Below are 12,436 nucleotides of genomic sequence, written 5' to 3'. Positions count from 1 at the left end.
AAATAACAAACTTTAAAAAGTGTAATGCCCATTATACACATATTGCTCCTATCACCCTGTAATGTCAACAAAATTCAGTACACCAAAAACATGACGTTAAAGAGAATGTCCATATTTTAACTTATGGATTTCTATTTTATGGAAATCTGCATTTATCTTTTATCTTACATCAAATGTAGTATCTTATAAATATAACATCCTTAAAATATTTAATTGGATCAAGATAAAACTCCTATAATAAAGATATTATTGTCCACTTTATAGATGACGATACTGAGGTGCAATGATTTAAATTAAATTAACTTTCTTCAAAATCATACTGCACATACTCCTTCCACTAAGTCATACTGGAGTACATTAAAAAAAACGCTGTAAATTATATACCACTGTTATGCTAGCAGTGGGAAGTGAAAATAATTTTTATTATAATAAAGAGACACGCTAGTCTTCCCCCAAAAACATAGCATTTTCTTTTTATGTTATATATTCACATATTTAAGTTATTCTGGATGCCACTTGATATGGCTGACAAGTATGAAAATATCCACATACTTCCTTCAGTATTTTAGGCATATATCCTTTGGTATTTTACAAGTTTGAATATTAGCAAGTTACTAAAGCCTCAAGCGGACTTATCTACTTTTTGCAGGCCTACGTTATCCTTCAAACAGAAGGGAAGGGCTGCACTTTTAACAGAAACGCTGCTGGCTTCTATCAAGTCACCACTAAAGCACAAGACCACGTGGTCTCTCTCCTAAGCCTAAGATTCCCTACTCCTCTCCCTCCTTTTGACGAGGAACTGGAAACTGGGGTTTTCTTCTCTCATGTGGAGCCCTGACACATGCCACCTGTGTAGTACAGACCGCAAACATTCTACAGCCTGCCTCCCGGAAGACCACAAGAATCAGAATAAATAGGGAACTTGGATGCCGACAATTCCGGGAAAGGAAATGACTGAAGTAAAGCCGGTGAGATCGTAACAAGCTGCGGGACAGGGACCTGTCAAAACAGTCTAAGACTCACGCCGAACGACTACAGCCTATCATTCAGGAAGGCCTGAGGTGGGAGCGGCACTACGGGAGGAAGGAGGACGAAGAGAACCGCACGAGTCAGAGCCGCCGCCGGCGCTTCCCGCATACCTCTCAGCATGCCTCGGCAAGCCACGAACCCTGGCCCTCATCTCGGGTCCAACCTTTGCCCTAACATTTAGGGAGCGGCCAAAATGCTGCCGCCCAGGCGGCCGCCGCCGGACCTGCTCGCACCTGTCACCAGCGAAAAGACACTAACCCGCAGTTCCCGCCCAGTCCCCCACCATCCTTTAGCAACCGCGGCCACTTCAACCCTCTTCCCTCACCAGGTGTCCCCTTTCCGGAGCGAGGTTTTGAGCAGCGTTGCGATGTCAGACCGCTGGGTGTCCAGATCCGCCGCTCCGCCTTCCGCCATCTTCTTCCACTAGCGGTAGCGGAGGCGGCAGCGACGGCGGCGGCACGCCCCAGAGCATTGTGGGAATGGCGTCCCACGGCCCCTCCCAGTCGGCAGGTCGAAACCAAAAGAGACGTAAGTTGCAGGGGGGGTGTCTCGGGACAAGAGGAGGCCCCGGGGGCGAACTGGGTGCGCGACCGTAGTTTGCTGCCCCCCATCGGTTCCCGCCCGTCCAGCATCTCGCCTTGGCCGCCTCCGGGCCCGGACCGTCAGGCTTTAACTCTCTTCGCCGCGGGCTCGGGTGCTCTCTCGTTTGAGCGATGCCACCGCCCCGTCCGTTCTTCCTCAACTTTGCCTTTCCCTCCCTTTTTCCCACAGACGCCGAAAACCCTTATTTGCGCATTCACTCACGCTTGAGGGTGGGGTGTGGCGGGGGGCGTGGGGACGGCTAAGCTATGGCAGAAAATTCAGCGGCTCAGTGACTCTGGGCTTTTCGTTGCGAGTCGCAGAACCCAAGCTCGGCTGGCACAAAGAACAATCCGAAACCGAACGCTTGGCCGCAATGCCCTTTCTGGGTTCCGTCCAGCGCTCATACTTCTGCTGTAGGTGGGGATCTTTTATAGTCTCTTTGTGACGCGTCCCCAGGCACACCCAGACAACTGAGCTGCAGTGAAAAACATGTCCCAGTTCCTCGATGAACAAGGAGTAAAATGTGGACAGTATTGAATAATGCTGGATACTGAAGGGGAAGAAAACATGAGGGAAACACTTGTCCTCTTTATAAGAGACTTAGGCTCATCTTCCCATGGTGCCGTACACCTGAAATGAAACTAGATAATACCACCTTTATTTGAAGTCAACAATTATATTACAGATGAGAAAATCAAGTCTCTTAAAAATCAGATGCCAAGGTCACGCAGTCAGCAAGTGGAGAGGCAGGTTCAAAAGCCCACGTGCTATACACTATAGCACGTTCACTACCTCTTCTTAGGAAAACCTGAACTAAAATGTAAGCTCCATAAGAGCTGGAACTGGATTCATCTTTTTTTTTTTTTAAACCCTTGTACACCTGGCGTCTAGCACAGTGCTGCCTGACAAGTAAAAGCTACCTAAATATTTGTTTAATGAATAAATTGTAGCACAATTGCTTAAGTATTTCCAAGCATGAAGATGTCCAGAGATTTGACTGTAAGATAATATAATGATGTAAAAAGTCTAAAAGATGGACAAGAATCCCCACATAATTTCTCTTGTTTCCCCATTTTTAATGCCTACCCTAACTCATTTGGTGGGAGTGCAGTAAAGATGGGTGTAGTTACGCTAATAGGAAGTGCTGAATCCTTCCAAGTAAAAGCAGTGTATATTGGCATTATGATTTGTGTATATCAGCATTATGATTGCTTGTTTCTGAGTAATAATACTATTTTGCATTATCACATCAACCTTGATTTGACAGTTTTAAAACAATTTCCAGTTGCTGCTATTTCTTGTAATACCTGGATTTTTTCCTGACAGGTTAAAAGATTAGAGTTTCTCAAACCACGGGTACCCTCAAAGAGGTCACATTTTTTACCTTTTCCACCCACTCTCTGAAAGAGAACAAAGTAATTTTCCAAAGAGAGGCAAGCATGATACGGAAAAAATATGTTGGAGCTATAAGAACATGAATTCAATCCTCACTTCAACCTCTAGCTGCAAAGGAATTACTTAGCCTTTAGTTTAATCATAAAATTGAGTACAATAATATCTACCTTAAAGAAGTTTTATGAAGATTAAATGAAACAGTAGGTGTTTATTGCCTAGGACATAATAGCCAATCAATAAACACTAATATTGTTTACTGATGACAGGGTGAATTGCACAGTATGTGAATTATAGTTGTTGAATAAAGCTGTTGAAAAAAAGTGTTAGAGTCTTTGAAGGCAAAACTGTGCCCTCTGTCATTTTATAAACATAACATAACCAATACTTCAATACTTCATTAATACTTTGTTGTCCAGTTTCCCTTCAAAGAAAATGCATTTTTGAAGTGTTGAAGTCTATAACCATACAGCAAAGTAAAATAATCTTTTACCATGTTCAAGGCAGTGAGTTAACTGGATATAGATGTGTAAATTCAATGTCAATTTAAATTATACATCAGATGTATGAGTTCATTTTATGGTCCTAACTAGTTGCCATCAGAGTCAGAAAAGAAATAATTGTTATAGTATTTTATTTGAATCTATAGAAGAGGAATTGAGGCAAGTAAGTAACAGAACCCAAAATTTGGAACCAGGAAGTCTGGCTGCAAAATCTAGAAGGTTTGGGTAAATTTCTATTTTTTACTGATCTTTATGATTTTGTTTATGGCAATCAACTTTTTAGTGACCTCAGTTTATCAATTTATGGAAATTCTGCATATGTTACTGATGCTATTTCTCTCACTTATAAAGAGAAATAAAATATTGTTCCTAAATACTAAATAGGTTAGGGTCCACATGCCTACAGAATAACTAAGTAAATAAATTGATGAAAAAAGCTATTTCACCTTGAATCACAGATAATTGAGTATAAATCAGGGATTAAATCTGCTTATTTAGAATGAGTGTCTTCACCAATGTTTTCCTTAGTTAACTGTTTGTGAATGTACTATTTGCTTAGTGATTATTATTACCGTCTCAGAACTTCTATACCTTTCTTGTCCATTTAAAACTTAATTTAGAGAGATTGGAGTACGGAAAAGGAGCATGCTGACTATTTTAGGAATTAGGCTCAATATGAGCAATGTGGACCTTATGTAAAGTTAGAATTGGTTTTGAAATTAGAGATACTCTAGGAAGGATTCCTTGACCTTCTAGTAATTCCCCCCTCTGCTCACTGATGTTTAAACAATCCCTTTAAGGTTCTTGTACTCAACAATTAAAAGATGGGACTTCAAGTATAAATACTCTAGCAGAGAGTAAGGCTTTAAAAAAAGGTGTCAAAGAGAGCCAGTTTTCAGCCTGAAGTGAACGAGAGAAAGAAGAAAAATCATTGAGTTTTTAATAGAGGTGAATGGAGGAAAGTACAAAGGAGAATTCCAAGATAAGCTTTGCCTACTTCATAATTTTGTATGGGGCTGGCTACATGAGTTAAGTGAGCCCAAGGGAAAATCTGCCTAAAGTCTAAGTGGATTTTGCAAATCACATATATATATATGCAGAATCAGCACATCCCCTAAAAGAACAATGTTTGATAACCTGGCTGTCTTTATTTCTTGACTCTTCCTATCTTTAATCTTCAGGAACCACTGTCTCAGTTTTTCCTTCTCCCCTGCCCTTCCTCTGCAGTTATTCCCTCTGATAACCCCACCACTTCCTCATTCTTACTCATCTCTCTAAACCCTTCATTCTTTTCTCTTATGTAATTTTGTAATTCCCTTATTCCTTTACCAGCTCTATGAACAGCTAAAAGGCAGTGGAAAGGCGGGGGAGTAGTGCAAACACCAAAATAGCATGTAGTAAAGTGCTTAATCTGTTAATGATATTTTGAAACTTGGGATATGAATAAAAATTGTAAGTGCCACGATGAAATTTTTAAAGCTTAAAAAAAAAACAAAAACGCAGGGGCTCCTTATTTCAGAAAAATGTTAGGTTCTGATAAAGAGAATGAAAAAGTAGTGAAATGAATATAGTGCCTTTTACGAAGAGCCAGTATACTTGGATTTTGACTCTGGCTCAGTGCCACTACTAGCTGGGTAACCTTGGCCAAGTTATTTAATCTCTGTGAACATTCGTTTTCTCATTACAAAATAAGGTGATTAGACTTCAGGGGCCAAAACTCAAATTCTTGCAGGGGTTAGATAAAGCTAACATGAATGAGTGAAGCAAATTTTTTGTAAGATAGTAGGGAGTTGTAAGGATGTTATTGAGCTATCTGCCTCAAGTAAACATATTTAAATTTTAAAAAATTAGAAAAAACAAAGCTATATATCCTGCCCCATAGGATCTGGAAAGTTTAATTTTAGTATGGGCATAGAGTGTACCAATTGGTTAATCTGGGTTCTTATTTGTGTCCTCCTTTTGAGAAGCACATACAACATGCTATAAAAGCTGATACTACCATGAAGGTTTGTATAAGTCTGTCCTATAGAAGCTTCTCACTAAATGGTGATAGAACTAAATTGATTTGGATCAGTAAACAAATCAAGTAGTCTAATAGGTCTAAAATTATAGCAAAAGAAATCCTTAATAGGCATAATTATATGGGTCTTATATATTTAAAAATTAAATGTATGTATATGGTAAGAAACTTCCAAGATGGAGATGATTTGTCTCATTCAACCGAGAGTAATATAGATCAAAGTTAATAGTAGGAAAAAATCTACGTGTTTTATATTTTCTTTATTTGTTATTTACATTTATTTACAGATTCAAGGTTGATAAAGAACTAGGAGATGAAATGTTTAAGCAGCTTTTGAGTTCTTTCACAGGCCTCATGATGGAATTTGAAAGCTAAATATCACTTCAAATATGCTGATCTTTTCTTTTAAATGGATAATTTAAACAAAATATTGATCTTAACATTTTATACTTGATAATTTTTATTTTAAATCAGTTTCATCCAAAAGCTTAAAAATGTTTTCTTTTATGCCCATGGATCTTGAAAATCTACACAACCAAAGTGAAGTAGAGAGTTGTGCAATGTGATTCTTCAGCTATAGAGATTCCAGGGGAATTAACTTTGTTTTCTTCCAAGAGAGGACTGAATTATTATGATTTTCTGTTTGGGAAATCCCTCTCTTCATTTTGGCTGAGACAGAAAAAAAGATTTAAACTGCTTACAAAGAGTTTTAGAACAATATAATAGCAGATCTTATGTTCCAGAACCGATAGAAACATTAAATTTGGCATTCTTTGTGATGTTGTCTTCCAGGTATCTCTAAGCAACAGGACACTACAGACCACACAGTCAGTTTAGGTAAAATTAGGAGACACCAACAATGAAGAAAAAACAAGGTTAGAGATTTTATAAAAATATTGTTGCTAGCCAGTGTGCTTCTGTCTAGGCCCTCTTGAACTATTTCAATTATGCATTTCTAAAATTATTAATGGCCTGAGCTGCAACATAAACATTGGACGTGGTTTCTACAGCATGAGAGATTTATGAGATATGCAGGAAATAATAGTACACATTTACAGATAATTTATTTAATGGTAATGAAGATTTATTAGGCTATAATAGCAAGATTATACATTTTAGAGTCAGAAAGACCTATATCTGAATGCCTCATTCTGCTACTACTAGTTCTGTGATACTGGAAACTAGTTTCCTCATCTGTAAAAAGGTGATGATAGACTTATTGTATATGATTCATTCAAAAATGAATGAAATAATAAATGCAAAACTCATAATGGAGCTCAACATATGGTAGCAATAATTATTTACAAAATATTTGTTCAGTTTAGACCAGTCAGCTACTAAATTTTAATTTCTAAACAAATTCATTAAGATCACAAAGATGCTATGCAATAGTATAAACAGTTGTGTTAAAATTAGTAGTGCCCCATGTCAAAGAAACCCAGTTACTAAAGGAGTTGAGAAGGTAATACTAAAAGTAATATTAAAAGTCGATCTTTATTCAAAGTCTTTATTGTGAAGGTATTCTTAGGGATAAAATAATATACTGGGAAGCTGATAGTAGAATATAATACAAAAATATTTTTGTACATTTATGGATGTTCTCTAATTATAGACATAACAGATCAAAAACATGTTTTAGAATCATCTTACCTGTGGACTGACAGCCATGAAAGGCAGAATAGTGGCTCCCAAAGATGTTGATGTCCTAATCCCAGAACCTGTAAATATGTTACCCTGCATGGCAAAAGGGACTTTGCAGATGTGATTAAGGTTAAGAACCTTGATGTGGGGAGATTATCCTGGATTGTCTAGTTGGCTCCAATCTAATTACATGAATCCCTAAAAGTAGAGGAAATTTCCCTGGCTGTGTTTGGAGAGTGATGTGACTACTCTACTAAAGCCTCCAGAAAGGAGAGTCTTGCCAACATCTTGATTTTAGCACAATGAGATTTATCAAAGACTTCTAACCTATAGAAATGTAGGATAATTCACTTCTGTTGTCTCAAATCACTAAGTGTATGGTCATTTGTTCTAACAGCAATAGAAAACTAATATAGATAGATAGTAGAACAGTCTACCTTAAGGAAATTAAGACAAAGCAAAATACATTCAGACCTAAAATTGATCATCGTGTCCATCTACTACAGCCCCACACAGATATATGTTAAATCATGGATAAAAATGATAAGAAATTGGACTCAATAAGATATAATTTCTGGACTACTAGTTGACAAAAGTATCTAAGGTATTTTTAGCAATGAGCTCTAAAACTAGCATAATACAGAAAGTAATAGCCATACCTTAAGTCTTCAGTGATTATGAAGACAGGCCATTCCATTGATTCTCCTGCCCATGGATATTGCTGCTCCTGGTTTTTGGATCTTTGGACCCTGTTTTAGTCTGGGCTGCTACAACAAAATACAATATACTGGGTAATATATGAACAACATAAATTACTGCTCACATTTATGGAGGCTGGGAAGTCTAAGATTGAGGCAAGAGCAGATTTGGTATCTGGTAAAGCCTTGCTCTCTGCCCCATAGATGGTACCTTGTTTCTGTGTCCTCATATGGCAGAAGAGTAGACCACTGTGTCCTCACATGGTGAAATGGGCAAGGCAGCTCATTTTTTATAAGGGTACTAATCCCATTCATGAGGGCAGAGCCCTCATGACTTAATCATTTCCTAAAAGGCCCCACCTCTTAATACTATCATATTGGGTATTGAGTTCCAACATATGAATTTGGGGGAGGTACCAATATTCAGACAAGGCAAACTCAGATTGGGACCTATACCATCAGCTCCCTGATTCTCAGGTCTTTGAACTTGCTGTGAGACTTACACCATTGGCTCCCCTGTTTCTCAGGCCTTTGGAGTCAGACTGAAGTATACTACTGGCTTTCCTTGGTCTCCAGTTTGTAGATGGCAGATTGTGGGAACTCTAGGCCTCCATAATCACATCAGTCTATTCCTATAATAAATAAACAATCTCCTATTGGTTCTGTTTCTCTGAAAAACCCTGACTGATATAGTTAGATACAGTTATCTCACTTTATGATATGAATTGCTGATACTTTGGGTATATTAAGCTTCTGTTGGTCTATGTTCTTAATATTTCATATATTCCTTTTATCCAGATTAAATGATCTAGTAGATACTACCTGTGGTAGACACTTTCTACCAAAAACTTATAGCTATGACTTCATGGTGGATCTCTTATGATCATTTCACAATAAAGGAAAAAAGATAAGGTTTATGTATGAATGGTTCAGCTTGGTATGTGGGTACAAACCAAAACAGGATAGTTTCTGCACTATAGACCCATTTATGAGTGGCCATGAAAGACAACAGTCAGGAGAAATCTTCCCAATGGGCAGAGATTTGGATGATATACCTGCTCATCTACTTTGTGTAGAAAGAGAAGTTTGGTCAAGGGCCTGAAAGGGGAGTATTGGAAGATTGAAGACTAGTAAGTCCAACGAAAAAGTATGTGAATAGACCTATGGGAGTGGGCACAAAGTGTTAAGATTTTTGTATTACATGTGAACACCAATGATAAAACAAAAACCATAGAAGAGGTACTGAATAAACAGACTGAATGACTTTGATGGTTGACATCAACTAGCCTCCATCCCCAGAGCTTGAACAGGGGACACAAGAATTGAGTAGCCATAGTGGCAGGTATGGCAGCTTGATACAAGAGCCCCACAGCATGGGCTCCCATTAACCAATGACAATTTAGCTATTGCTGCTGCCAATGTCCAACCTACCAAGAACAGAGAACAATGTTGAGCCCCTGATATGGAATCATCCCTAGAGGAGAACCAAATGATAAGTTAATTACATTGAATCCCTTCTATTCTGAAAGGTGCAATGATTCATTTTGATTGGAATTGACACACATTACAAGTATGGATTTTTTTCCCCCTGCCAATAGTGCCTCAACCATTTCTACCATCTAAGCACTTACAGAGAGTTTGATCTCATGTCACAGGATCTTTTATACAACACATGAACAAATGGATTCATTTTAAAGCAAAAGAGATGTGGTAGTGAGTAAGCACCTGACCATGTATGTGATTCACTGGTTCTTTCCCATATAACACCAGCCACAACTATAAGCAGCTGCTGGCCTAATAGAGCAATGGAATGGCCTATTGAAGGATCAGCTGAAGCACCACCTTAATGATGATACCCTATGAAGTATAAACTCTGAATCAATGACCAATGTATGTTGCAGTGTTCCCAATAAGTAGAATTTATGGGTATGGGAATCAAGCGATGGAAGTAGAAGTGGCTGTGTTTACCATCACTGTCCTCAGAGCTGGAACAATGGTCACAGGAATGGAGTAGCCATAGTGGGATTTGGCTTCTAGTACCAAAGGACCAGGTAAGGAGAGGGGTCACCATCCTGGCAGGGTTGTAATCCTATTATAAATAGTAGCTGGATGTTGGGCTGCTTTTATACAGTGATGGCAGAGAGGAATGTATTTGTCATCTCTTGGTACACTTTTGCCCACTTTTGACAGTAAGTGAACTAGTAAGGTATTCATGACTTAAAAAAGGTATGATGACTCTTAAGGATGAGCAGCTGGGTCATCCCACCAGGTAAGCCATCAAGACCAGCAGAGGAGCTAGTCAAGGCAAGGAGAATCTAGAATGGGTAGATCAGGAAGGATATGTTGAGTGTTATTTGAGAGTTTTGTGCTGGAAGCTGTTTATCTCACTAACTTTCTTTCAAAGTTTTAGAGCTGCTCCCAAACATTATCCAAAGAAGAAGTCCTGAGTGGTGTATGAGATGAATTGAATTGGATAATGTACTGTGACATTAACATCTTCCTTCAAGGCTACAGAATTTATTTTTCCAGCTGCTGGGATTCCTACTGACCTCAACTGTCAGTCTTTGGGAATTGCTCTCAGCTGAAAAGAGCCACCATTCATAGGTAATGCTCTCTTTTGGGGGCAGCCAGTATGCAATGACAAATTGATGTAGCGTTATAAAGACCCGGCCCCATTTGCCTTAGTTTGGAACAACTTTGAGGAGCAGTCTAACTTCAGTAGGTTCATTGAGTTATTTTTATATAATATCTCTCTTTCCCTACTCAGTCTTTCTTGCTTCCTTTCTTCCACAAGTGTTTATCCTGAAAGCATTTTTGCAGGCTACCTTTCATCTAGTGTCTGCTCTCAGGACACTGAGACCTGCATAGTACAACCACATTAATCTCTCCCAAGGTTTGTACAAAGGAAGTTGCAGCTACATCCTTGATTTGGTCTTTACCCTGAGGTTATGTTTTACTGACAGTGGCCTAGATTTGCTTTTTCTTTGAGATTAGGATTTGGTGAGGAACAGTTTCATTTTTAACCCTATAAATTTCAGAATTTCTAGTCTATATTCCCTCTCAATTCTGTTTGTAATACAGGCAGTTCTTTTTGAGCTCACCGCTTTCTTATGCTTTTTCAAATTCAGCTAGCAGCAGCTAGCTTTTTAACATTCTTTTTTGAAATCACCTCACTCAACTTCACAAGTTTATTAGGTACATGTTCTTGTTATTGCAGGTAACAATTTTACTAAATGTTTTGCCACTACATAACACTGTTTGCTATTTTTCCAGCCTCCTATAACAATTACATGACTACGTATTGCACTTTCACAAGCCAATGCCACATGTTTTAGGTTTTTGTTATGGTGGCACTCCATTTTAAATACCAGATTCTGTATCAGTTAAATGTTCTGTCTTTCAAACTACCCCAAGTCCTAGTGACATACAGCAATATACATGCTTTTCTTACTCATGCATTTGTGGGTGAGCTGAAGTCTGGCTAATCTTAGCAGGACTCAGCTGGTCTCCAAGCTTTAGTTTGGATCCTGGTCTGCTTCACATATCTCTTATCCTCCTTAAACCAGAAGCTAACTGAGTTATGTTCTCATGGCAAAAAGCAGGAGATCAAAAGAGAAGCCCAACTGTGCAGGACCAATATTAATGTCAGGGAAGAATATTGCTCCTATGGGCAATGGAAAGGGAATGATAATTTGCTAGAAAATCCTCTAATCTACCACTTTGCCGAAGAGCTAAAGTATGAAAATATGAAAGAACAGTTAAGACTCCGAGAGACTAGACAAAACCTGATATATGTTTTATTATAATGGGAGTTCCAGAATAAAAAATAACCAAGTAGTAGCCAAAGAGATAATGCCTACAATTTTTTTCCAGAATGAAAAAAACCACTAGTTTTTAGATTCAGAAATTACAATGAATTTGATGAGAACAAAACACACACACACACACACACACACACACACCCTAGTATGTACAAGAAATTACAAAGAGTTTGATAAGAATAATAAAACTAAAACAAGTCATACATATGAATGCATACCTATAAATATCTAGACCTATTCTCAGGAACATAAAAATATGAACCTCAGAGAAAATCTTAAATATAAAGAGAAAAGATGGTTCTTTATTTTTAAAATGCCATTTAGATAGAAAACTTAGATAGAAACATCAGATAGATAGAAAACTTTTCATCAGCTATAGTTGTGATCTGAGAGGCCAAAATAGATGCCTCCTCGTCAACAAAAGTTACCTACAGCTCAAGAGTTCAGGGCTTGGGTGGCATGGCAACTTCCCAAATTCCTATGGCTACAGGAAAAACCATACTATTGCTAAACTCTGTAAAAAGAGGAGCTATCAGGCAAATTGTCAGAACTTTCCTAACTCTGATTTACAACCCAGATCACTACAAGTCTGACTGGATGGAAGACCGGCCTCAGAAACATTCTTTCCTAATAAGCAATTGTAGCCCTCACGCCAGTTTCAGCCAGTTTGTAGAGACTGCACACAAACCCTTATTGTGTACTATAGTTCACTGTTTGAAGTAAAGAGCCAAATTCCACCTCATTCTAATG

The 12,436-nt window shown here is 38.3% G+C and overlaps 1 protein-coding gene across 4 annotated transcripts in view; it reads right to left on the bottom strand.

Moving 5' to 3' along the window:
* The window catches only part of USP15 (ubiquitin specific peptidase 15), a 129,593-nt gene extending 128,100 nt beyond the window's left edge, over positions 1-1,493 (bottom strand). For all 4 annotated transcript variants that reach the window (XM_069491645.1, XM_069491646.1, XM_069491647.1 and 1 more), the window contains exon 1: positions 1,355-1,493. In XM_069491645.1, coding sequence (XP_069347746.1) covers positions 1,355-1,443 — 89 coding nt within the window. In that variant the 5' untranslated portion in view covers positions 1,444-1,493. The remainder of the gene's footprint in view (positions 1-1,354) is intronic.
* Between the last annotated feature and the right edge of the window lie 10,943 nt (positions 1,494-12,436).

This window comes from Eulemur rufifrons, chromosome 16 (genome assembly GCF_041146395.1).
Source record: "Eulemur rufifrons isolate Redbay chromosome 16, OSU_ERuf_1, whole genome shotgun sequence".
In the NCBI taxonomy this organism is placed as follows: domain Eukaryota; kingdom Metazoa; phylum Chordata; class Mammalia; order Primates; family Lemuridae; genus Eulemur; species Eulemur rufifrons.
Note: the sequence above shows the minus strand (reverse complement) of the source record. Positions and strands in the feature narration are given on the sequence as shown.